General features: G+C 51.4%; 1 protein-coding gene across 1 annotated transcript in view; it reads left to right on the top strand.

Moving 5' to 3' along the window:
* gmcl1 (germ cell-less, spermatogenesis associated) overlaps positions 1-27528 on the top strand; it is a 55876-nt gene that overhangs the window by 17062 nt on the left and 11286 nt on the right. Inside the window, exons 4-11 of the mRNA XM_072553895.1 lie at positions 2436-2533; positions 7120-7232; positions 7445-7510; positions 8467-8551; positions 15800-15890; positions 21885-22025; positions 22638-22707; positions 27002-27077. Of these exons, the coding sequence (XP_072409996.1) occupies positions 2436-2533; positions 7120-7232; positions 7445-7510; positions 8467-8551; positions 15800-15890; positions 21885-22025; positions 22638-22707; positions 27002-27077 (740 nt within the window). The remainder of the gene's footprint in view (positions 1-2435; positions 2534-7119; positions 7233-7444; positions 7511-8466; positions 8552-15799; positions 15891-21884; positions 22026-22637; positions 22708-27001; positions 27078-27528) is intronic.

Genomic DNA, 27528 nt, shown 5'->3' on the forward strand with positions numbered 1-27528 from the left:
CCTCCCATTCCCCCCTCAGCCCCCTTGGCTCTTGCCCGAAACATTGACTCTGCTGCTCCTCGGGTGCTGCCTGACCTGCTGTGCTTTCCCAGCCCCACAGTTTCTGAGTGTGTCATGGGTTTGTGGAGCTGCACTTTGCCTGTACACACGGTGCTGCCAGACCTCCTGCGTTTATCCAGCACATTATGTGGGCAGTGACTCGGAAAGGGGATGGTGGTGTCTTCCAGCGCAGGAGGTTGAGTTCCTCACCCCCATATGTATCGAGCACCCTGGCATTGTGACAACACTTTGGAGGGTTCTTCATTGGCAGAGAAGCACTTTGGGTCATCCAGGGGATGTGACAGGTGTTAGTGCAATTCACATTGTTGCCTTGCTGTTTCCTGGACTGGATATAGTTGGGAGCAGGCAGAGAGTGGGGTTTCCCCAAACTGCAGCCTGAGGCCCCATCACTGCCTGGAGGCCCTGTCAGGATTGACACTCAGTAGCAGAGTTGCTGTTTACTCTGAGCGGCTTCTTCCCTGTTTGAATCTCATGTGTTTGGAGAGATTGTTTGTTCTGGTAAATCCCAGCACAGGGATCTCTAGGGAGCTGCAACTTGAGAAAGGCGGAAGGAAGCAAGCATCATTTTGAGTTGTCAGGGGGCCCTGAAGGATTGCAACCCCACTTAGGTGACCAGTTCCAGTGTCGGTGGTTCGCTTCCTGCTAACCTACCGGAAATTTGTTTGCTTTTCATCTTGGATGCTTCAACAATTACCCTGCAGCACGCAGTCCTACTTATTGTGTCTGCTCAAGCCCTGTTCCTTGTCTGCGGTCTGGACTGTTGAGCATTTCCCAGCTATATTGGTCAGCCAGACAAGGACAAGTGAGAGCTGGCCAAATGTTGGTCCACTCAGATTAACTCCAGTATTTTCTCAACACTCCACCCCCATGAACATCACAGAGTTGGGGGGGGGGAAGCAGACACTGCAGGGCAGTACCTTGGTCTGAGTGGGAACTAGGAAATGAAGATGGTCTGGGAATGGCAGGCTAGGTGGTGTGCTCCATCTGCCACCTGTAGCACAGTATCACTGCAAGAGTGTGTTTTGGGTTCTGAGCTGCCATCCGAGACAGAGACACAGCAGGGTAATCAGCAAAGGAAGAAGGTATATGGGCCCTTCTGTCCAGTAACGGGCTGGGACAGGAGCATAGCACTGTTCACGCAGGTGCAGAGATGATGGCTCGAATGGTCTCCTCATCTTCCAGCACCACACTATGGCACTGTAGTCATGTTCCTGGTGGGGCGGGCAGGAACATTACATACTGTTCTGTTCTGCCAGGAAAGTTATGTTACCTCTCTAGCATGATGGCTGAAGGGCATTTCTTCAAACTGGCGATGTTCTGGGAGTGGTAGCTTATACATGACCCAGGACTGAATGAACCAATCACCTCAGGTGAAAGAAGTTCTCTCCCCCCTCCTCTCTCTCTCTCTCTCTCTCTCTCACTCTCGTGCTCTTTCTCTCTTTAGTAAGTTGCATCCTGGGGGGGTTGGTGACCATGTGTAACACACCACCTGACTCCGCAAAGACTCTATGCCATCTACAAGGCACAAGGCAGGAGTGTGATGGAAATCTCCCCACTTCCTATAACACACGAGATGCTTGGCACCATCCAGGACAGAGCTGTCACTTGATTGGTACCTCGTTCACAAACATCCACTCCCTCCACCACCGACGCTCTGTGTGTCTACAAGATACACTGCAGTAATTCACCAAAGATCCTCTGACAGCACCTTCCAAACGCACGACCACGTCCATCTGGAAGGACAAGGGTAGCAGATACATGGGAACACTACCCCCTGCAGGTTCACCTCCAAGCCATTCCCCATCCTGACTTAGAAATATATCGCCATTCCTTCAGTGTCGCTGGATCAAAATCCTGGGAATTCCCTCCCAAGGGCATTGTGGGTCTACCTAAAGCACATGAACTGCAGCGGTTCAAGAAGGCAGCTCACCCCCACCTTCTCAAGGAGGGTTAGTAGGGACATGGTAATAAATATGGGCCCAGCCAGTGATTCTAACATCCCATGAGTGAATCATGAAAAAGTTCCAAATTTAAAAACAAGATGACAAAGGAAATGATCTCTGGCTTACTACCAGAGGGACAGGGACAGACATCAAAGAGTCCAAAGGCGGTGGACAAAGACTGGTTTTGGTTAGTGGTTGCTTGGCACTTGTTCTGGGACCACCATCCTGCTGAATGAGGGCTGCACAAAAATGGTGTCGGCAAGGGAAATAGATGGAGAGAAAATGTTGGTCGATCCCAGGACTCTTGTCGTGGTGCATGTCATGAACATCATCACGTTTGTGCTCAGAATCGTGCTGATTTGAGGAATCTGGCTGAATTCCAAGTGCTGTGTATGTGGGATGTTGAACATTTATTCCGTTCTCCTCCTGCAGCTCTGCAAGTGGCTTTTGGCTCGCTGTACCGAGATGATGTCTTAATTCATCCCAGTCGCGTGGTGACCATTCTGGCAGCAGCCTGCATGCTACAGCTGGTAAGATACACAGAGACAGTCTGTTGGTCTCGATTCAAAGATGGTTGTTGCTTTTGTTCTTGCCTCAGTGTTTGTAAGCAGAGACAGTCCTCACCCCCTGACCCCTGCCTATTTCTGTCACTTCCTTCATCTTTATCACTTTGCTCCTGGTGGCTCTGCCTCCATACACTGGAATGCACTGCACACACCCCTGTCCCACAGTACCTTGCCTAATTAGAAGCTGACATGAAAACCTCACTGTTTGACCAGGGACGGTTTTGATCTTTCTGAACTGTATTTGTTTCTGTGTCTCGGTATCCTTGTGCTCCCATGCTGTGTGTTGGCAGGTTCAGTGAATGTACGGTCCCTGTTGTACTGTATCAGAGGATTGGAAGGAATGCCTGACTGACCGGTGAACAATGTTGTCATGAGTCCGAGTTAATTTTATGATACCTCCTTTTGCAGTGTTCCGGGGAGAAGGCAGAATATTGTGTGGAACCAGCAGACAGTGCTATAGAGTGAGACAAGTTCAGGTATCTGCTTAGCTGTCCATGGAGCTGAGCTGTCTACATGTGCTGTTACAGCCAGTGCCAGGTTTAATCCACTCCCCTGGCGAAAATCAGCTGGAGAGGGACAGAGGGAGTCAGTCTTACTGCTATGCTCTGCCTGTCATGGTGACCTGATATAAGGCAATTCTGACTGGCACCTCACAGGCAGCACAACCAAACAGCCCCAAGGGCCAAAGGGTTTCTAACCCCCCCCCCAGGCAGCCAGGAAAAGCTGGGTCCCAGAGGCAGGTTTGATGGACTGTTGGAAAGGAGGAGAGAGAGGTGCATTGCCAGAGCTCACAATAAAGTGACAATGCCAGAGCGGTTCAAATCAAGCTAATGCTCGAGTCCAGAATTGGGAAAGGGCAGAGATCTCCGAATGCTGTGAGGTTGCTGGGGTGCCGGAGCTAAATGTGATGAGAGGTTTATAACAGAGTTCCTGTCAGTTCCCATGCCTGTGTCAGTCATTCAGAGTGCACATGTTTCCTGCCTACTGCTGGTCACAGGGAGCTCACATCGAATCAGTGAGTTGTGTCAGCTCCTTGCCTTTGTCCCCTTCTGTTTGAGAGGAAAGCTGCTATATTTGGCTTTTTCCAGCTCCCTCCCTCGCTGGGAGATGCAGGCCGTTGCTAGGTTACCACTCCACAGGCCTCCAGTGCATCAGCAGTAAAAGCCTGTTTGCTGTGAGACTCAGTGCTTAGATGTGCAGCCTGTTTGCTCCAGCTCAGAGAGCTGGCTGACAGTTGCAGGGGCTCACAACATCAGGTCAGGTCAGAGATCCGGCCGGAATTCTTCTGTCGATCATCACTGGGGTCGGGGAGCTGGGGGAAGCATTGCCACGGAATATGGTTCAGACCAGCACACACAATGCATTAGGATCAAACCGAATCTCTTCTCCTGTCCATCCAGGTTCACTTTTATCACCAGTGATTGGTTGGGCTGGGACTGGCTCTGGGGAAGATATACAAGGTGTAAGCCTTCACAGGAATCAAGTATTTCGGAGCTATCTGTGTGGAGATGGTCAGTTAAGGACTATCACTATCATACAGTCAATAATAAACCTTCAGACTGATATGAAACCTTGCTCAGTGAGTGGTGAGGATGGAGAGTGGTTTGCAAACAGAACACAGGTCCATTTCAAGTCACATTTGCACGATCCAGGTGAGAGGGAGATGATAAGGCTAAGGAGGCCCGTGCATCAAAGATTTCAGTGCAGACCACTTCAGCTGAATTGCATCGAACAGGAATTAGGGGTAGCCTTGGGAGCAGACTAGGGAGGTGAAACCACTCCTTCAGAGGAGCTGGAAGCTGTATCAGTCACTCATGGGATATGGGTGTCACCACACAATACCCTGGAGAACATGGTGGTGAACTGTGTTCTTAAACTGCTGCTCAGCTGTGACTTCCAGGATTCTGACCCAGTGACAGTGAAGGAACGGCGAGATATTTCCAAATCAGGATGGGGAGGGACTGGGAGGGCAACTTGCAGGGGGTGGTATACCGATGTACCTGCTGCCCTTGGCCTCCTTTATGGTACCAGTTGTGGGTTTGGAAATTGTTGTTGAAGCATCTTTAGTGAATTTTTGAGGGGCATCTTGTCGTTGGTGCACTCTGCTGTGACTGAGTGTCGGCAATAGAGTGGATGCTTGTGGATGTGTTGCCAATCAAGTGGCTGCTTTGTCCTGGATGGGGATATGTTTCTTGCGTGTTGTTGGAGCTGCCCCTATCCAGGCAAGTGGGGAGTATTGCATCTTACTGTTTTGTTGTGGAAGGGTTTTGGGGAGTTAGGAGGTGTGATAGTTGCTGCAGGATTCTCATACCTGCTCTTGGAACCAGTGTATTTATGTGGTCAGTCCAATAGAGTTTCTGGTTCATGGTAATGCTCAGGATGTTGACAGTGGGGGATTCAGTGGGAACAGTGATGTTGACTGTTAAGGGGCAGTGGTTTGATTCTCTTGTTTGTGAGGGAGGATGGGCCACAGTTACCTGGGGAGGGGATGGGTGAATGGGTAGAGAGATCTCCCAGCTGCCAATGGTGACACAGTGGAGTGATAGCCAATGCCCAACAGTGCTCGCCTTCTGTTTGGAAGCATTCCTATTTCTCTCGGTCCACGAGGAATGTTGTAAAATATCTTTCCCCATTGAATCGACAGCTCCAGTTCACATTGTGAGTCCAGTTTTGATAATTGTCCAAAGCAAGATATCCAGACTTCCCAAAACTGGGAAAGGATGTGTCCCCAGTGGATTTAGATCCTGCTCCCTGTCTGAATGGTTGGCATTTCCTCATTGCTGTCCAGACTGTGTTGGGGTGGGGGTGTACACACACATTTTCCAGCAGGAGTGAGCAGACACCCAGCTGGGTTTATCATCTCCCCACAGGCCCTGAATGAGGGGCACGTCTGAGTCTCTCCTGTGAGGATATTTGTAAAGCTTGGAGTCCCTCCCCCTCTGGGGGCAATGTGCTTACCCAGTGGGGACTGGATGTTTGATCCATTTCCCGTGTAGCTGGAGCAACTACCCCCTTTACCTGTGTGTTTCACAACTCGGTGCATTGTGAAGAACAATGAGCTGGATAAGCCCATTGTCACTTTGTAAGAGCAATGGGAAAATGATTGAGGTGTATCTGTTGTGTGAGCAACTGTGCAATGGGTTCCTTATTTACAGCAGTTCTCATTGTTAGATCAAGCCCATCATTGTGAACACAGAACGTTGTCTCAGTGCAGCACACCTTTTCATTGTGGGATATCACACTGAGGTTGGCCAGGACGTTGGTGCACTCTCTCCTGGAGTACTGTGTGCAGTTCTACTCGCTCTGTGATCAGAAGGATACCATTATGCTGGACAGGGTTCAGAGAGATTTGCTGAGAATGAAGGGTTTGCTTTATAAGGAGAGGCTGGGACTTTTTCACTGGAGTGTTGGAGGGTGAGAGGGTTATAAAATCACAAGGGCATGGATTGCATGAACACCAGTGTCATTGGCTGAGGGTGGGGGATTTCAAGCCTCGGGGCATGTTTTTAAGGTGATAGGAGCAAGATGTGAAAAAGACATGAGGGCCACCTTTGTTTTTACCAGGAGAGAGTGGTTCATGTGTGGTCGGACCTTCCTGAGGAAGTGGTGGAGGATGCAGGTACAGGGACAAGATTTGAAAGGTGTTTGGGGAAGTTGATGAACCAGAAATGTTTGGAGGGATATGGGCTGAGAGCAGGCAGGTGGGATGAGCTGAGTGTGGGATGAAAGTTGGATCGAGAGCTCTGTTTCCATGATGTGTGACTCGATGCCTGTCGTTCAGATGTGTGTTACAGGTGAGCACTGGCAGGGACACATCCACCTGAGGGGTTAGGAGGGTAACGTCCAGCTGTCTGAGAGAGGCCATTCAACCCGTTGCCTCATTGAAATGGCTGTTTGGTCAGTGAAGATTTTGAATAAAGGTGAAGTCCTCCATGTGCTGTTAATCTGAAATATAATCAGAAGCTCAGCAGGTCCGGCAGCATCTGTGCAGAGCAGAGTTTGACTTCAGTATGAATTACTCTTTCAGCACACCTTCTCTCTTCTGCTCAATCCCTTCTGCAGCATGATGCACTCTTCCTTTGCTCTTTCTGATTCGTTCCCCTTGCTTCTCCTCAGCCTGTCTGCAAGACCAAAACAAAAATCAGCTTTCCGGCTCCTATTCCCCCCTGCAGTTGGGAATTTGGACTCAGAACATTTCCTCCCCACAGGTGCTGCCAAACCTGCTGAGTCTCTGCTGTGTTTTGATTTCAGTCACAAGGTCTCTTGCTTTTTCCAGAGCGAGAGCTGATCCCACATGCCCTTGGGAAGACAGTACCTGGTCCTCCAGATGTTCCCACTGGCCAGATGAATGTAGGCCAGCTGCCAGTGTCACATAAGACCAGGTTTCTCATTTGCTGTTGGGCACTTGGTGCCAAGTGTCTGTGTGTTCTCATCCTGGTGGTGGCTGGGTGGGACTGAGGTGGGTGGGGTGGGGGGAGGATCACACAGCCTCTGCCTCTGTGTCCGTTTTGCTGACCGCCTCTTTATTCTCTCCTGCCTGTTTTCCAAAGGACGCTCTGATTCAGCAGTGTGGGGAAACCATGAAGGAGACTATCACTTCCAAGTCAGTCTGTGGCTTCTATACAGCGGCAGGGACCTACGGCCTGGACTCTGTGAAACAAAGGTAAGTTTCTGATACTGTCCTGCCGTTTCCCAGTGCTGCTTCTGTGGGCTTGTTGTTGATATTGTCCTCTCCCCGCCCCCCCCCCCCCCCCCCCCCCCCCAAATGATGCAGGTACACTTGCAGTCAGAGGAATTGTTGTTCCTGCTCACCAGCACAGAAATACCAAGCTGCAGCAGTTCCAAGCCACTCACATCTTCATTGTTCCTTTGCAGATGCTTTGAGTGGCTTTTAAACAACCTGATGACACATCAGAATGTGGAGCTGCTGAAGGATCTCAGGTAATGACCAAACACAGCGTTTGCTGCTGAAATGTTGCTTGTGGCTCGTGAATTCAAGGTGAAAATGTGAATTACTCCTGATAAGACAGGTGCTGATTGGTGTGGGGGGAGGGGGAGTGAGCTGGAATGTCCCATACGAATATTAAAATGGACCTGATGTCTGCAGGCACTTGGGGAAAGAAAGAAAAAGGATTCAGATAAACTGGGGGTGGTGAACAAAAGTTTGCAGCAGGAAAGGGCAGTGGGAGTCTGGTTGATGAGATAGGTCTTTCAGAGAAGTGTCGATGGGCGGAATGGCCTGTAAATGTGAGACATTGTTCCACATTGCAGCCGGTCATTTGGTGTCCACCCTCAGACTTGGCCCTTGTAATAGGCTGCCCTTGAACCGGAGATCTCTCCGTGTAGCTCACAAACACGAGGAACAGAAATTCCCAGCCATTACACAGCACTCCCAACTGTCGCTGAGAAGCTGTGACAGGGACCAGAGGAATGAATCATTTTTCTCAGTCAGGAGACACAGCTTTTGTGTTCAGTCAGTCTAATTCTTGTTCAGTTTAACACTGTGTTTACCAAGGAGCGTTGCTGTTTCCGAATAATCAGAACCAAAAGCTGAACTGTTTCCATCCAGTCAACAACAGTTCTCACCAAGTGCCATGTTGGAACTTTGTTCAGCTCACTTCCAATCCTGTGTTGCAGGAGGGACGTGAGCAGGTGCACAGCCACCAGGGAACATGGATCTCTGATAGTTTCCAGATATGATGGAATCGATGTTTATCCTCTCCACAACGGTGGTCTGATCTGCTGTGTTTCTCCCCCCCTCCCCTTGCCTCACTTCTGCAACTCCTTCCGTCCTTTGCTGCTCCAGCTCTCTGTCTGTTGAAATGTTTGGGATTGATGCTGTTGTTGGTGTGTTGTTCAGTTCATAAAGTGGTGCCTTTTCTCCTCCTCCCCCCTAGCGTCGGTGTGATGGAGAAACTGATCAGTTCAACAGACCTGTTTGTGATGCAGGTCGAGATGGACGTGTACACTGTACTGAAAAAGGTAGGTGTGTCACAACAGAAACAAAACACATTTCGGTATCACCTTTTAAGGCACATCATAGGAGGAAGAAAGCAGTGTGAGACAAAGCCACATGACAGGATGTGAGGGCAACTGCCCTGCCCAGGGCCAGAAACAACTACAGAGCCCAACCCATTTCAAAAGCTAACCTTCCATCTCTCCACTTATTCTGTGTTTCTCGCTACATCACGTGACGTTCCCCTTCCCCGTTACACACCGGCACTGACGTTCCCCTTCCCTGTTACTGACGTTCCCCTTCTCTGTTACTGACGTTCCCCTTCCCCGTTACACACCGGCACTGACGTTCCCCTTCCCTGTTACTGACGTTCCCCTTCCCCGTTACACACCGGCACTGACGTTCCCCTTCCCCGTTACACACCGGCACTGACGTTCCCCTTCCCTGTTACTGACGTTCCCCTTCCCTGTTACTGACGTTCCCCTTCCCTGTTACTGACGTTCCCCTTCCCTGTTACTGACGTTCCCCTTCCCCGTTACACACCGGCACTGACGTTCCCCTTCCCTGTTACTGACGTTCCCCTTCCCCGTTACACACCGGCACTGACGTTCCCCTTCCCCGTTACACACCGGCACTGACGTTCCCCTTCCCTGTTACTGACGTTCCCCTTCCCTGTTACTGACGTTCCCCTTCCCTGTTACTGACGTTCCCCTTCTCTGTTACTGACGTTCCCCTTCCCCGTTACACACCGGCACTGACGTTCCCCTTCCCCATTACACACCGGCACTGACGTTCCCCTTCCCCGTTACACACCGGCACTGACGTTCCCCTTCCCCGTTACTGACGTTCCCCTTCCCTGTTACTGACGTTCCCCTTCCCTGTTACTGACGTTCCCCTTCCCTGTTACTGACGTTCCCCTTCCCTGTTACTGACGTGCCCCTTCCCTGTTACTGACGTGCCCCTTCCCTGTTACTGACGTGCCCCTTCTCTGTTACTGACGTTCCCCTTCCCCATTACACACCGGCACTGACGTTCCCCTTCCCCGTTACACACCGGCACTGACGTTCCCCTTCCCTGTTACTGACGTTCCCCTTCCCTGTTACTGACGTTCCCCTTCCCTGTTACTGACGTTCCCCTTCCCCGTTACACACCGACACTGACGTTCCCCTTCCCCGTTACACACCAGCAAAGACATTCCCCTTCCCTGTTACTGACGTTCTCCTTCCCTGTTACTGACGTTCCCCTTCCCCGTTACACACCGGCACTGACGTTCCCCTTCCCCGTTACACACCGGCACTGACGTTCCCCTTCCCTGTTACTGACGTTCCCCTTCCCCGTTACACACCGGCACTGACGTTCCCCTTCCCTGTTACTGACCATCCCCTTCCCCGTTACACACCGGCACTGACATTCCCCTTCCCCGTTACACACCGGCACTGACATTCCCCTTCCCCGTTACACACCAGCACTGACGTTCCCCTTCCTTGTTACTGACGTTCCCCTTCCCTGTTACTGACGTTCCCCTTCCCCGTTACACACCGGCACTGACGTTCCCCTTCCCCGTTACACACCGGCACTGACGTTCCCCTTCCCTGTTACTGACGTTCCCCTTCCCCGTTACACACCGGCACTGACATTCCCCTTCCCTGTTACTGACATTCCCCTTCTCTGTTACTGACGTTCCCCTTCCCCGTTACACACCGGCACTGACGTTCCCCTTCCCCGTTACACACCGGCACTGACGTTCCCCTTCCCTGTTACTGACGTTCCCCTTCCCCGTTACACACCGGCACTGACGTTCCCCTTCCCCGTTACACACCGGCACTGACGTTCCCCTTCCCTGTTACTGACGTTCCCCTTCCCTGTTACTGACGTTCCCCTTCCCCGTTACACACCGACACTGACGTTCCCCTTCCCCGTTACACACCAGCACTGACGTTCCCCTTCCCCGTTACACACCGACACTGACGTTCCCCTTCCCCGTTACACACCGGCACTGACGTTCCCCTTCCCTGTTACTGACGTTCCCCTTCCCCGTTACACACCAGCACTGACGTTCCCCTTCCCTGTTACTGACGTTCCCCTTCCCTGTTACTGACGTTCCCCTTCCCCGTTACACACCGACACTGACGTTCCCCTTCCCCGTTACACACCGACACTGACGTTCCCCTTCCCTGTTACTGACGTTCCCCTTCCCCGTTACACACCGGCACTGACGTTCCCCTTCCCCGTTACACACCGACACTGACGTTCCCCTTCCCTGTTACTGATGTTCCCCTTCCATGTTACTGACGTTCCCCTTCCCCGTTACACACCGGCACTGACGTTCCCCTTCCCTGTTACTGACGTTCCCCTTCCCTGTTACTGACGTTCCCCTTCCCTGTTACTGACGTTCCCCTTCCCTGTTACTGACGTTCCCCTTCCCTGTTACTGACGTTCTCCTTCCCTGTTACTGACGTTCCCCTTCCCCGTTAAACACCGGCACTGACGTTCCCCTTCCCCGTTACACACCGGCACTGACGTTCCCCTTCCCCGTTACACACCGGCACTGACGTTCCCCCTCCCTGTTACTGACGTTCCCCTTCCCCGTTACACACCGGCACTGACGTTCCCCTTCCCTGTTACTGACCATCCCCTTCCCCGTTACACACCGGCACTGACGTTCCCCTTCCCTGTTACTGACGTTCCCCTTCCCCGTTACACACCGGCACTGACATTCCCCGTCCCTGTTACACACTGGCACTGACGTTCCCTTTCCCCGTTACACACCGGCACTGACGTTCCCCTTCCCCGTTACACACCGGCACTGACGTTCCCCTTCCCTGTTACTGACGTTCCCCTTCCCTGTTACTGACGTTCCCCTTCCCTGTTACTGACGTTCCCCTTCCCTGTTACTGACGTTCCCCTTCCCTGTTACTGACGTTCCCCTTCCCCGTTACACACCGGCACTGACGTTCCCCTTCCCCGTTACACACCAGCACTGACGTTCCCCTTCCCTGTTACTGACGTGTCCCTTCCCCGTTACACACCGACACTGACGTTCCCCTTCCCCGTTACACACCGACACTGACGTTCCCCTTCCCCGTTACACACCGGCACTGACGTTCCCCTTCCCTGTTACTGACGTTCCCCTTCCCTGTTACTGACGTTCTCCTTCCCTGTTACTGACGTACCCCTTCCCCGTTAAACACCGGCACTGACGTTCCCCTTCCCTGTTACTGACGTTCTCCTTCCCTGTTACTGACGTTCCCCTTCCCCGTTAAACACCGGCACTGACGTTCCCCTTCCCTGTTACTGACCATCCCCTTCCCCGTTACACACCGGCACTGACGTTCCCCTTCCCTGTTACTGACGTTCCCCTTCCCCGTTACACACCGGCACTGACGTTCCCCTTCCATGTTACTGACCATCCCCTTCCCCGTTACACACCGGCACTGACGTTCCCCTTCCCCGTTACACACCGGCACTGACATTCCCCTTCCCCGTTACACACCAGCACTAACGTTCCCCTTCCCCGTTTCACACCGACACTGACGTTCCCCTTCCCCGTAACACACCAGCACTGACGTTCCACTTCCCTGTTACTGACGTTCCCCTTCCCCGTTACACACCGGCACTGACGTTCCCCTTCCCTGTTACTGACGTTCCCCTTCCCCGTTACACACCGGCACTGACGTTCCCCTTCCCCGTTACACACCAGCACTGACGTTCCCCTTCCCTGTTACTGACGTGTCCCTTCCCCGTTACACACCGGCACTGACGTTCCCCTTCCCCGTTACACACCGGCACTGACGTTCCCCTTCCCCGTTACACACCGGCACTGACGTTCCCCTTCCCCGTTACACACCGGCACTGACGTTCCCCTTCCCCGTTACACTCCAGCACTGACGTTCCCCTTCCCTGTTACTGACGTGTCCCTTCCCCGTTACACACCGGCACTGACGTTCCCCTTCCCCGTTACACACCGGCACTGACGTTCCCCTTCCCTGTTACTGACGTTCCCCTTCCCTGTTACTGACGTTCCCCTTCCCTGTTACTGACGTTCCCCTTCCCCGTTACACACCGGCACTGACGTTCCCCTTCCCTGTTACTGACGTTCCCCTTCCCCGTTACAAACCGGCACTGACGTCCCCCTTCCCTGTTACTGACGTTCCCCTTCCCTGTTACTGACGTTCCCCTTCCCCGTTACACACCGGCACTGACATTCCCCTTCCCTGTTACTGACGTTCCCCTTCCCTGTTACTGACGTTCCCCTTCCCCGTTACACACCGGCACTGACGTTCCCCTTCCCCGTTACACACCGGCACTGACGTTCCCCTTCCCCGTTACACACCGGCACTGACGTTCCCCTTCCCCGTTACACACCGGCACTGACGTTCCCCTTCCCTGTTACTGACGTTCCCCTTCCCTGTTACTGACGTTCCCCTTCCCTGTTACTGACGTTCCCCTTCCACGTTACACACCGGCACTGACGTTCCCCTTCCCTGTTACTGACGTTCCCCTTCCCTGTTACTGACGTTCCCCTTCCCTGTTACTGACGTTCCCCTTCCCCGTTACACACCGGCACTGACGTTCCCCTTCCCTGTTACTGACGTTCCCCTTCCCTGTTACTGACGTTCCCCTTCCCTGTTAATGACGTTCCCCTTCCCCGTTACGCACCGGCACTGACGTTCCCCTTCCCCGTTACGCACCGGCACTGACGTTCCCCTTCCTCGTTACACACCGGCACTGACGTTCCCCTTCCCTGTTACTGACGTTCCCCTTCCCTGTTACTGACGTTCCCCTTCCCCGTTACACACCGGCACTGACGTTCCCCTTCCCCGTTACACACTGAAACTGACGTTCCCCTTCCCTGTTACTGACGTTCCCCTTCCCTGTTAATGACGTTCCCCTTCCCTGTTACTGACGTTCCCCTTCCCCGTTACACACCGGCACTGACGTTCCCCTTCCCCGTTACACACCGGCACTGACGTTCCCCTTCCCTGTTACTGACGTTCCCCTTCCCCGTTACACACCGGCACTGACGTTCCCCTTCCCCGTTACACACCGGCACTGACGTTCCCCTTCCCTGTTACTGACGTTCTCCTTCCCTGTTACTGACGTTCCCCTTCCCCGTTACACACCGGCACTGACGTTCCCCTTCCCCGTTACACACCGGCACTGACGTTCCCCTTCCCTGTTACTGACGTTCCCCTTCCCCGTTACACACCGGCACTGACGTTCCCCTTCCCTGTTACTGACGTTCCCCTTCCCTGTTACTGACGTTCCCCTTCCCTGTTACTGACGTTCCCCTTCCCTGTTACTGACGTTCCCCTTCCCTGTTACTGACGTTCCCCTTCCCGTTACTGACGTTCTCCTTCCCCGTTACACACCGGCACTGACGTTCCCCTTCCCCGTTACACACCGGCACTGACGTTCCCCATCCCTGTTACTGACGTTCCCCTTCCCTGTTACTGACGTTCCCCTTCCCCGTTACACACCGACACTGACGTTCCCCTTCCCTGTTACTGACGTGCCCCTTCCCTGTTACTGACGTTCCCCTTCCCCGTTACACACCGGCACTGACGTTCCCCTTCCCTGTTACTGAAGTTCCCCTTCCCTGTTACTGACGTTCCCCTTCTCTGTTACTGACGTTCCCCTTCCCCGTTACACACCGGCACTGACGTTCCCCTTCCCCGTTACACACCGGCACTGACGTTCCCCTTCCCTGTTACTGACGTTCCCCTTCCCTGTTACTGACGTTCCCCTTCCCTGTTACTGACGTTCCCCTTCCCCGTTACACACCGGCACTGACGTTCCCCTTCCCCGTTACTGACGTTCCCCTTCCCCGTTTGACACCGACACTGACGTTTCCCTTCCCTGTTACTGACGTTCCCCTTCCCCGTTAGACACCGACACTGACGTTCCCCTTCCCTGTTACTGACGTTCCCCTTCCCAGTTACACACCGGCACTGACGTTCCCCTTCCCTGTTACTGACGTTCCCCTTCCCCGTTACACACCGACACTGACGTTCCCCTTCCCTGTTACTGACGTTCCCCTTCCCTGTTACTGACGTTCCCCTTCCCCGTTACACACCGGCACTGACGTTCCCCTTCCCCGTTACACACCGGCACTGACGTTCCCCTTCCCTGTTACTGACGTTCCCCTTCCCCGTTTCACACCGGCACTGACGTTCCCCTTCCCCGTTTCACACCGGCACTGACGTTCCCCTTCCCCGTTACACACCGGCACTGACGTTCCCCTTCCCTGTTACTGACGTTCCCCTTCCCAGTTACACACCGGCACTGACGTTCCCCTTCTCTGTTACTGACGTTCCCCTTCCCCGTTACACACCGGCACTGACGTTCCCCTTCCCCGTTACACACCGGCACTGACGTTCCCCTTCCCCGTTACACACCGACACTGACGTTCCCCTTCCCCGTTACACACCGGCACTGACGTTCCCCTTCCCCGTTACACACCGGCACTGACGTTCCCCTTCCCCGTTACACACCGGCACTGACGTTCCCCTTCCCCGTTACACACCGGCACTGACGTTCCCCTTCCCCGTTACACACCGGCACTGACGTTCCCCTTCCCCGTTACACACCGGCACTGACGTTCCCCTTCCTCGTTACACACCGGCACTGACGTTCCCCTTCCCCGTTACACACCGGCACTGACGTTCCCCTTCCCCGTTACACACCGGCACTGACGTTCCCCTTCCCCGTTACACACCGGCACTGACGTTCCCCTTCCCCGTTACACACCGGCACTGACGTTCCCCTTCCCCGTTACACACCGGCACTGACGTTCCCCTTCCCCGTTACACACCAGCACTGACGTTCCCCTTCCGTGTTACTGACGTTCCCCTTGCCTGTTACACACCTCATTTTGGAGCGTGTCTTTCCAACCTCGTGATTTAAAACAAAAACCAAGGAGCACATTGCCATGTTCAAGGATCAGCATCATCACATGTTTTTACAGCAATCCTGATCATCTTTGAGGCTGATTTCATGTCCTCACCAGTTAAGCAGGTTCTTGTCGAAAGCCTGGCTATTTGTTCTGTTTGAGTTGTTCACTCTGTTCCATTCCTTTGAATTGCCATTTGCAGGTTGCTGGAAGCACTGCACTGGCAGCAGGGATGTTGGGGAGCCCTGACAGTACTCTTGTGCTGCATTGTACACTGGCTCAATGGCAGTCTGACCACAAACACAAACACAGTTGCCATCAGTAGGCCATGTGCTATCAGAGTACTTCCTGTCCCTCAGTCTGGAATTCTTTGTTTTAACAGTGGATGTTCCTTCAGCTTGTGCCCTCCTGGAATGGCCCCTTGAAACAGTTGCTGTCTGATGCAGACAACTGGCTGTCCAAACGTAGGAATGGTGAGTATTGTCCTGATCCTTCTGGGTACAGGCTCAATCATGATCACCTCTCCTGTCTTGTCAGCCTCTGCCAAGGTGATCTCATCTGCTCATATCCTGTGGAATCTGTTTCTGGGAAGCTGACTGGCTGAAAGCTGAAACAGTTCCTTGCCTATTGTGTTCGGAAGAGTCTGTCAGTGTTAGTCCAGTGGGGTCCATGTACATCGGCTGTTCATGTTCATATGTCCATTTGTGATGTTGATGCACTTCCCTCTTGTTGGCATTCATCTGTTTCCCATTCATGGAGGCGTTTACTGGGTTTGATTGCCCTCTTCTGTCCTCCCAGCAAAGGATTGAGACCGTGTCCCTGAATCATTGCCAGGTCGAGGTGAAAGATCGTTCCCCTTGCTGGAAGGAAACCCACGGAAATCTCAGCTGTCATGTTGTCCTGCAAGATTACATAATTTGCTTTTGTCCTCGAGAGCTTTTTGCATTCTCTCTTTGTGACAATGAATTCTCTGTACTTTGTGGGGAATGGCTCAGTAAACACAGGGGGCAAGCTGAGCAGACATTGTGTTGTCACTCCTGGTCTGAGTTAGAAACAGTCCACGACCAGCACATCTGGCATTTCGAGGGAGACTGAGTGGGGAGATTCATGATGGGATGTGGCTATTAAAAATGAGGGGGGGGATTTATGCAATCATAGAGATATACAACAATGAAACAGACACTTCAGTCCAAGTTTTCCACGCCGATCAGAGATCCGAAATTAATCCAGTCCCACTTGCCAACACATTGCATATATGCACCACCCTCTGCATGAAAAAGTTGCCCCTTAGGTCTCTTTTATATCTTTCCCCTCTCACCCTAAACCTATGCCCTCTAGTTCTGGACTCCCCGACCCCAGGGATATTTATCCTATCGATGCCCCTCATGATTTTGTAAATCTCTATAAGGTCACCCCTCAGCCTCCGACACTCCAGGGAATACAGCCCCAGCTTGTACCGCCTCTCCCCATAGCTCAAACCCTCCAACCCTGGCATCATCCTTGTAAATCTTTTCAGAACCCTTTTGAGTTGGACAACATCCTTCCTCTATCAAGGAGACCAGAATTGCATGCAATATTCCAACAGTGGCCTAACCAATGTCCTGTACAGCTGTAACATGACCTCCCAACTCCTGGACTCAATACTCTGACCGATAAAGGAAAGCATACCAAACGCCGCCTTCACTATTCTATCTACCTGCGACTCCACTTTCAAGGAGCTATGAACCTGCACTCCAAGGTCCCTCTGTACAGCAACATTCCCCGGACCTTCCCATTCAGTGATTGAAGCTTCGAGAATACTGAGAGGGATAGATCGAGTGGATGTGGAGAAGGTGTTTCAATGAATAAGAGAGACTCTGAGCCAAGGGCACAGCCTCCAAGTGGAGGGACAGCGTTTTTGAACTGAGATGAGGAATTTGCTCAGCTCGAGGATAGTGTGGAAATCATTGCTGCAGAGGGCTGTGGTGGCCAAGTTATTAAGTATATGTAAAACAGGCACAGAATCATCATTGGTGAGGGGATGAAAGGGAGAAGAGACAAGAATACTCTTGAAAAGGTTATCAGCCTCGGGGTGGCACGGTAGCTCAGTGGTTAGCACTGTTGCCTCACAGCACCAGGCTCCCAGGTTCGATTCCAGCCTTGGGGGACTGTCTGTGTGGAGGTTGCACAGTCTCCCTGTATCTACGTGGGTTTCCTCCGGGTGCTCCAGTTTCCTCCGACAGTCCAAAGATGTGCGGGTCAGGTGAATTGGTCATGCTGAATTGCCCATCGTGTTAGGGGTATTAGTCAGAGGGAAATGGGTCTGGGTGGGTTACTCTTTGGAGGGTCAGTGTGGACTGGTTGGGCCGAAGAGCCTGTTTCCACGCTGGAGGGAATCTCATCTAAAATGTTAGAACGGTAGAGTAGGCTCAGTGGGCTGAATGGTCTCGTTCACCTCCTAAATCTTATGCTCTCCACCATCACCGTGTCAAGGCTTTTTTCTTCAGTGTTCTGCTGTTCACCTCCTTCCTTGCCCACTCAAAAGGAAATGGTTTTGGCTGAGAACAATTGAGGGGGGTCTTTGCTGACCTTTCTGTCTTTGTAGAGAGCTGCTTGTTGCATTGTTCCATTGACTTGGTGTGTCTCATTGTGAGACTGTGCATGACAGCTCTGGCACAAGACAGTGTAACTCAGCACGGTGGGTTGTCAATCCAGGGATCCACTCGCAGCTACACTGCTTACTGCTGACAGTCTCAGAGTAATTAGTGGATGTGTTCCCTCACTTCAGGAGCAATCACTTCGCACTTCAGAGACTTGAAATTCTTGCTCTGCATAATCTTCCTGCTGTTGTTCTGAGCATTCTGAGAACAGTTCTTGAACAGGTCAGACAGATACATTGCGAGTGTAAAGTTCATCTGTCTCTGGCCACCACAAGGAGAAGTACACTGAGTATCAGTAGTTGCAGCAGGGTTACAGAGACCATGGCACTGTCTACTGTCTACAGGAGAAGTCTCGTCTCAGGGGCATCGGCTGCTCACAGTACAGGTGTTCTTCACTGTGCTGTTAGCTGAGCCTGCCCCTTCAAACACATTGCAACGTGTTCAACAGAAACACCTCACCCTGGATCTGAGTTCACTGCTGAACTTATCTCCTCCCACTCAAATCCTTCACTAAATTAGAAACGTGCAGTTTGGTCATAGTTTCACCATTAAACTTCCCCCAGACAAACAAACCAGAGCTCATCAAAAGCAAGATAGCAGAACATTGCTTGGAAGGAAATGAAATATCGTCATCATTCCTGTACTCCTTCCGCACTGGAACATGCAGTTATCCACCAGCTCTCTTTCTGTTTCTCGCGATCTGATATCCACTCTCTGATACACGCACTATGTCTCATTAGCTCTCTACCTCTCACTCTCTCACTCTTTTCTTCCCCGCTCACCTGTTTGTCTCTATCTCTCACTGACTGGGATCTCTCTCTCTCTCTCTCTCTCTCTCTAAGTATGTCCATCTCTCTCTCTCTCTCTCTCTCTCTCTCTCGTTTTTTACAGAGCACTCACTCTGTCCTTTGTCATTCGTGTGTTCTTTTGACTCTTTCTCTTCCCTGTCTCTGCTCTCATTCTGTCTGTCTTGCAGTCCCTCTTTCTCTCAGTTCTCTCTCTCTCTCTCTCTCTCTCTGTCTGCCTGTCTGTCCCCTTCGGCCCTATTGCCTTCCTGTAACTCAGCCCTCTCAGTCTCACTCTCTCAGTTGTTTGTGTTGTGTCTCTCTCAGTCGATCTTGATGTCTATCTCTCTCACTGTGTGTCGAGGGGAGGCAGTGATGGAGTGTTCAGGTCACTGGGCTGGTCGTCTCAAACTCCCGGCTAATGTTCTGGGAGCCAATGGTGAAACTGGGATCAGGAACAGATACCTGGATGCTGCTTGAGAAACACCTCGCCCTGTGCTGACTGTGTAACCATCTGTTGGGAAAGCTCATTAAATTCAGGGTCTTTGAAAGAAGGGAATCTGTGGTCCCAACCTGGTCTGGCCTCGACATGACTCCCCAGCCACAGCAATGTCATTGACGTTCACATACCCTCTCGGCAGTCAATGCTGGATTCACCAGCGCTGCCTGTGAAGAAATCAAAAAAACACAACTCACTCTCTCTATCTCTCTTCCTTTGCCTCAGTCTCCCTGTTTGGACAGATTGTGAAATCTCAGGAAGGTTTTCAGAATCAAACACTTGAACTGACTGGAGGTGGAAAGTATCCAGCTGTGGAAGCCAGATCTGGTTTCTCTCACTCAGTGGGAGAGAGCCTGATACACATCCACAGCAAGTTGTGGGTGGTAGCTAAATGAAAAACAGAACCACAGAATCCTGCTCAGGTCAAACACAGCTGCTGGCATATGTGACCAAAGACATGTTCAGGATGGAGCATCTCTTTTTTCCCCATTTCTCTTCCCACTCAAACATACTGCATCCTGTCAGGAACATGGTTTCATGCCTCAAGTCATCAACATGACAGGATAGAACAGCACACAGTCTCACTTGCTCCCATCAGCTCCTGCATCGAGAATCCCCACAATGTGGAAGCAGGCCATTCAGCCCATCGAGTTCCTGTTGACCATCTGAAGAGCATCCCGCCAGGCTCCCCACTCTATCCCTGTCCCTGGAGCCCTCCATTTCCCATGGTTAATCCACCTGGACACCATGGACAATGCAGTGTGGCCAATCCACCTGACAAGCACGTCTTTGGACTGTGGGAGGAAACCCAAGCAGACACAAGGAGAATGTGCAGACTCCACACAGACAGTCACCCCAGGGTGGAATCAAATCCAGGTACCTGGCACTGTGAGGCACCAGTGCTTTATCTGATCAAGATAATAACCAAATATTGTTCAGATAATGACAAATAGCAGAAATCTGACAGAATAACAGAAGTAACTTGAGACCCATAGCCTCGAAACAGTCAGTGGATTCCCAGTAATGTCAGACTGGGCCTTGATGAGATTTTGTTTCTCTGCCTCTGCTAGCTCTCTTGATTCTGTAGCTGGAACTCCTGATTTGTTCCTCAGTCTGTTCCTTGAATTGCTGAAGTAATGTCCCCAACGTTACATGTTTCCCATGTTCAGGAATAGGTTCAGAATTCCTCTCAGAGTATATGACCTTATATTAAGCAATAGGAACTGAATTTGGACCTTTGGCCTCTCAAACCTGCTGTCCCATTCAGTAAGATCATGGCTCGTTAGACATTGCTCACATCCACTTCACTGCACTTGCCCTGGAACCCTTGTTTTCCCTCCTGGTCAGGACTCTGTCAATCCCAGGCTTAATTATCCACGCGGACTCTGCCCCCACAGCTCTCTGTGGCAAGGAGTTCCAAAGTCTCTCAACCTTGACACTGAAGAAATCCCTCCTCATCTCAGTCTGAAATTGGCCCCGTTTATTCTGAGTGCATGTCCTCTGGTCTGACACTCTCCCATGTTGGGAAATATCCTCTCAGCATTGAACCTGTCAAGCCCCTTAAGCATCCTCTATGTTTCACTGAGATCATTCTTGTGAACTCCAGTGAGTCAAGTCCTAACGTACTTTGCTTCTGCTCATTAGACAATCCCTCCATCCAGGGACCATCCTGGTGAGTATTCTCTGAACTGCCTCCAATGAAGTCTTACCTTTCCTTTAGTAAGGGGACCAGCACTGCTCCAGATATGGTGTCACTAGCCCCTTGTACAGTTTCTGGAAGACTTCCCCCCCCCCCCTCTTAGACTCCAACCCCCATGAAATAAGGACCCACATCCCATTAGCCCTTCCTGATTACCTGCTATCCCTGTGTGTTTGCTTTCTGGGTTTCATACAAGTCACCCAGAGTCCCTTTGTGTTGCAGTTTCCTGCAACTTTGCTCAATATCATTAATACTCTGTTCCTTTCTTTATCCTTCTGAAATGATCAACTTCACATTTTCCTATATTATCATTGATTTGCTAATTTTCTTATCCACTGAGTTCACCTCTCAATCGATGTCTGTCAGTGAACTGTTTGTATGCCCCTCGAAACCCGCTTTCCCACTTATTTTTGTGTGGTCTGCAAATGTGGCCATAGTACATTAACTTCCTTCCTCTTAAGTCACGAGTACATACTGTGAACAACAGTGGTCCCAGCTCTGATTTCCTGCTGTTCTCCAAAGGAGCATTGGAACTTTCAGGAAAAGCTTGGTCACACAGTGAGTGGTTCGGATCTGGAATGCAGGACAGTGTACTGGAGGCAGCTCCATTTGATGCTTTCTCAAGCGGGCAGTTCAGTTATGAGTTGGAAAGGAAGAAGATGCAGGCTAACAGAGCAAAGGGGAACAGAGTGACACTGGGTGAAGTGCAGCTGCTGTGAGCTAGGGCCGGTACGATGGACTGAATAGCCTCCTGTGCTGAAAGCATTCTGTGATCTGTTTGCTGACCGAGATGGCAGAGCAGGCTGAGCAGTCCAGTTGATATGTCTGTTTGTCCTTTCCTTCAGACAGCTGCAATTACAGTAGTTTCCTGGACTCTGAACAAGGACAGAGGTTTGCTGGGGTCTTTAGTCATCTTCGCCTTCAGTATGTCATCAATGACCTGATATCGGCAAAGATTATTGAGCGAGATATGATCATTCCTTCAGGTAAGTGAGTTTTCTGTTCCTTTGGTCAATAGAGTTTCTCAGTTTCTTTCTGTATGTTGACTGTATACACTGAGATTCCGATAAGATTGTCCCTCCCTCTGGGTCAAAGGTTCCCGTCTGTTCTGGGGTTTGAATCCTACTGGGTTGAGTGGTTGACAATTGGCAGTGTCTTTGAGGAGCCCCTCAGACCTGACAGTGATGGTGCTGCTGGCTGTAAGCTGTTTGGCAACCAGAAGCCTGCTCTGTAATATGATGCAAAAATCCAAATTCATCCTCGAGCATTTCCACAGATGGCACTTGGGGCATTATCATCTTGCTGCACTGAGCCAAGGACAACCCAAGCTTCAACATTGAAGAACCAAGCATGACTATGCAGATGACAATCCAGCATTGTCTTCCAACAATCGATATGTTATTTGACGAGGTGTTAGATTGGCAGAGATAACGGTGAGGCTGAGTTTCTCAGGTGAGGTGTTAAGTCATGTCATGTATGTTATTGCTTCACAGCAATGCTTTGGCAGGAGTCTGGTGGGTGCATGCACGTGTGTGTGTGTGTTTGTGTGTTTGTCTGTCAGTGTAACTGTGAATCTAATAGTGAGCTCTGTTTCCCAGGCTGGCTGGCTTCAGTTTACAAGCAACAGTGGTTTACCATGCTCAGGTCTGAACAGGACAACGATGTAGGGTAGGTGATCTCACTTGATTTTGTTGTGGAAGAATTACTCAATGTTCTATAAAATAAATTACCAGGAGACGCAGAAAATCCTTGACAAAATTAAACTTTAATCTGCAAAATCAAAGCTGTGGCAGCCAGCAAAATGCCTTCCCTCACTGTCCACATCGTCTTTATCTTTCTGCAGTTGATACAGTTGTTGTTCCCGTGCTTATCAGATAACATTAACACGGCCAATCATGCTGGCTTGCTTTGTCTTTCTCAAGGAATCAGCATCTGCCATACTGATCCCTACATTACACTTAACCGATCACATTACCCCACCACTACCTTCAGCATGAGCTCATCTCCTGGGAATTTAACTCACCTATCACACTGCACTACCATCATCTGTTCCTGGAGCCCTGTAATATGGTCCCAGGCATGCATTGCAACATGAAGTTCACTGACAGAATAACTTGGATAATTTCTTCCTCTGAAATGGAGCTGAAGGCTGTCTTGTTTTGATGAAAGCCCAATCTCTGTCCCAGTACGAATGGTGTGAAAGTTCAGGGTTTGGGAGGATTCACTGTTGGACAGAGACACAGCTGGAGCAGCTCAGAGTCTGAGCACTCCAAACTCCCAGCCTGTCTGCCTGGAATGGTGCTGAAGTCAGGCACCCACATCAGTGTTCACTGAGTTTGAGACGAGGGGATCACATCCAAAGCTGCTGGAATGATCAAGTCAGAGGTCACACGCAGACACCAGGTTCCAGTCCACCAGGTTTACTTGAAATCACAAGCTGATAAAGGAGCAGCGCTCCGAAAGCTGGTCATTTTGAATAAACCTGGTGTGATGTGACTCGGGACTTTGTCCACCCTAGTCCAACATGGGCACCTCCACATCATGGCTGTAAAGATAATGTAGGCACCAGTATTCCATCCCAAACCCTTTCTTCCTGGTGGTTATGAACAGCCTGCATGGACTGACCAGCTGATAGCTCACCCACTTGGCCTGCACTTACTTGGTACAAGTCACCATCGCCGGGCAGACCTCAGTCCGAACAGACAAACACAGAAACTAGGTGCAAGAGGAGGCCCTTCAGCCCTTCCAGCCTCCTCCTGCATTCAACATGATCATTGCTATTGCATCCAACTCAGCTCCTTGTTCCTGCTGTCCCTTTGGTCCCTTTCACCTGAAGAACTGCAACTGTTTATGCCGAGTGGTGGCTCGGTGGTAAACACTGCTGCCTGACAGCGCCAGGGACCTAGGTTCGATTCCAGCCGCGGCTGACTGTCTGTGTGGAGTTAGCACATTGTCCCCTTGTCTGTGTGGGTTTCCTCCGGGTGCTCCAGTTTCCTCCCACACTCCACAGATTGGCCAAGTGAGTTGCCCATAATGCCCAGGGATGTGCATGGGAAATGGATGGGGGCTGGGTCTGGGTGCATTGCTCTTCAAGAGGTTGGTGTGAACTCGATGGGACAAGTGGCCTGCTTCACATTGAAGGGCTTCCCTGATTCGAACTCTTTCTTGAAAAAGTTGAATGTTTTGGCCTCAGCTGCGTTCTGTGGCAGAGAATTCCACAGGCTCCCCACTCTCTGGGTGAAGACTTATTTTCTCATCTTAGTCCAGCATAGCCCTCGTTAACCCTGGGTTTCAGCTGCCCAGACATAAGGGAAATCCTTCCTCTGTTTATCCTGTTGAAGCCATTACAATTAGGTCTATTCTTCTGAAGTCCAGTTTGAACTGATCCACTCCGTCTTAGTGTGTCAGTCCTGCCATGCCAGGGATCAGTCTGGGAACCCATCTGTACTCTCCCCCCTGAGCCTGAACATCCTTCCTCAGAGAAGTGCACCCAATCCTCCAGGTGTGGTCTCACCAAAGCCAGCAAGCTCTCCCTGTGAAGCCCTCCTCACTGCCTGCTGCAGCTGCACGCTGAGTTTCAGGGCACACCTGGGTCACATCGCACCTCTCCCTCACCCACTCTGTCGCCATTCACATTATCATCTGCTCTGCCCTCCGATTTGGTTCCCAAACTGAATGAACCCACATTTATCCAGATTACACTGCACTTGCCATGCACTTGTCCAAATCCCAGCGAGGTATCTCTGTATCGTCCTGACTGCTCCCCCTCACACCCAGCTTTCTCTGATCTGTAAACTTGGAGAGATCCCTCGTCTCAGTCAGGACTGTGTATTAAGAATGGCTGGAGCCTTACAGCACCCCACTCGTCATTCCCTGCCTCTGGGAAAGTGACCCGGTTTATTCCTCCTGTTTGTTCACTGTCTGCCAGCCAGTGCTCTGTCCATGTCAGTACACAGGCCTCAGTTCCATGTGCTTTAAAGAACAGTGAGTCTGACAGACATTCACTGTGCACCCGTACATCAAGCCTCCATCCATCTCCAGGCAGATCTATAGACATGGTGGACATGTTCCATCTGATTCTCAAAGCCTATCCAGACCTGAGAGCAAGGAAGAAACCTCTGTTGAACATGGAACATAGAAAAGTACAGCACAGAACAGGCCCTTTGGCCCACGATGTTGTGCTGAGACTGAATCCTAATGGAAAATGTAGTAACTTAACCTACACACCCCTCAACTCCCTGCTATCCATGTGCATGTCCAGCAGTTGCTTAAATGTCCCCAATGACTCTGCTTCCACCACCACAGCTGGCAACACATTGCATGCATTCACAACTCCCTGCATAAAGAACCTACCTCTGACGTCTCCTTTATACCTTCCTCCTAACATCTTCAAACTATGATTTCTCATACCAGTCAGTCCTGCCCTGGGGAAAAGTCTCTGGCTATGAAGTACCACTCTGAACTTTGGTCAATCTCCAAACAGCTCAATTAAAGCCCCTCTCATTTCTCTCAAGTCTTAAAATGAGATCAGAATTATTTGCAAAGCCACAGGTTAACAGCAGACAGTCTTCAGAGAGCTGGGTCTCAGATTCACTCATCACGATCCACTCTGGCTCTTGCCAGCTCCATCCTGTCAAACTGGGGAAATATTCAAAAGACTTCAGTTCCTCACATAACTTTTAGCACCTTGAGATGTCCCAACATGTGTCTGAGCCAGTGATTTATTTTAAAGTGTAGTCACTGCTCTCAGAAGTTCCCTCCCAGCAGAATTTCACAGACATCTGAAGCAGATTTGGTGGTATACATCGACATTGCGTCCCTTTTTAATAAGGAGAAGGTTCTGTGTTGGAGTGCTGCAGGTAGAGGACATCTCTACAGTCTTCTCCATAACACTGGCCTGAATTTGTCACATGGCACTTTGCTCGAGCATTAAAGGTAGATTGTACTCATTTAGTACTGACCCTCCAACAGTGAGGCACTCCGTCAGCACTGACCCTCTGACAGTGTGGCACACCCTCAGCACTGACCCTCTGACAGTGCAGCGCTCCCTCAGGACTGACCCTCTGACAGTGCGTCACTCCCTCAGTATTGACCCTCCGATAGTGCCTACTCCCTCAGTACTGACCCTCTGACAGTGCCCACTCCCTCAGCACTGACCCTCTGACAGTGCCCACTCCCTCAGCACTGACCCTCTGACAGTGCGATGCTCCCTCAGGACTGACCCCATGACAGTGCGATGCTCCCTCAGGACTGACCCCATGACAGTGCGATGCTCCCTCAGGACTGACCCCATGACAGTGCCCACTCCCTCAGCACTGACCCTCTGACAGTGCAGCACTCCCTCAGCACTGACCCTCTGACAGTGTGGCAGTCCCTCAGGACTGACCCTCCGACAGTGCGGTGCTCCCTCAGCACTGACCCTCTGACAGTGTGGCAGTCCCTCAGGACTGGCCCTCCGACAGTGCGGTGCTCCCTCAGTACTGAGCCTCCAACAATGCAGCACTCCCCCAGCACTGAACCTCCGACGGTGCAGCACTCCCTCAGCGCTGACCCTTCGACAGTGCCCACTTCCTCAGCACTGACTCTCCGACAGAGGGGCACTCCCTCAGCACTGACCCTCCGACAGAGGGGCACTCCCTCAGCACTGACCCTCCGACAGTATGGCACTCCCTTAGCACTGACCCTCTGACAGTGCCCACTCCCTTAGCACTGACCCTCTGACAGTGCAGCACTCCCTCAGCACTGACCCTCTGACAGTGCCCACTCCCTCAGCACTGACCCTCTGACAGTGCAGCACTCCCTCAGCACTGACCCTCTGACAGTGCGGCGCTCCCTCAGCACTGACCCTGTGACAATCCAGCGCTCCCTCAGTAGAGTTTGGAATGTTTGCCTCCATGCCTTGGCTGATTGATGTGAAGCTCATTGGATGAGCTTTGATTATGTTGTCATTTGCTGTTTGCAGTCCAAAGGAAATCAACAAGGAACAGTGTGAAGTCTGCAGCATGCGTTGTGGAAGGAAGCTGGTGAAAGATGGTGATGTAAGTCTTGAGAAAGTAGCAAAGAAACTTTGTGAACAGACTTGTGAAGCAGCAGAGCTGTTCTTAAGCTGCTAAACCAACAGCTGGCCAGGGTTAACTATCCTCCAGCCTCCTCCTAACCTTCCTGTCCTCACCTGCTCAGCATCTGCTTCTCTTCCTAGCTCCCTCCTGCATTTGATCCATACCCAGCACTGCCTGAGATACAGAGTTGCACATCCTCAGCACTTGCAAGGTGATTGGGTTTCTGCTGAATCCCTTGCTGACTCATTTGCACTGATGGCCTTGAGTTTTGCACATGGAGATGTACAGCATGGAAACAGACCTTTTGGTCCAACCCGTCCATGCCAACTCGATATCCTCAATTAATCTCGTCCCACCTGCCAGCACTTAGCCCATAAATCTCTAAACCCTCCCTGTTCATATACCCATTCAGATGCTCTTTAAATAGCGA

Source organism: Chiloscyllium punctatum, chromosome 35 (assembly GCF_047496795.1).
Source record: "Chiloscyllium punctatum isolate Juve2018m chromosome 35, sChiPun1.3, whole genome shotgun sequence".
Taxonomy (NCBI): domain Eukaryota; kingdom Metazoa; phylum Chordata; class Chondrichthyes; order Orectolobiformes; family Hemiscylliidae; genus Chiloscyllium; species Chiloscyllium punctatum.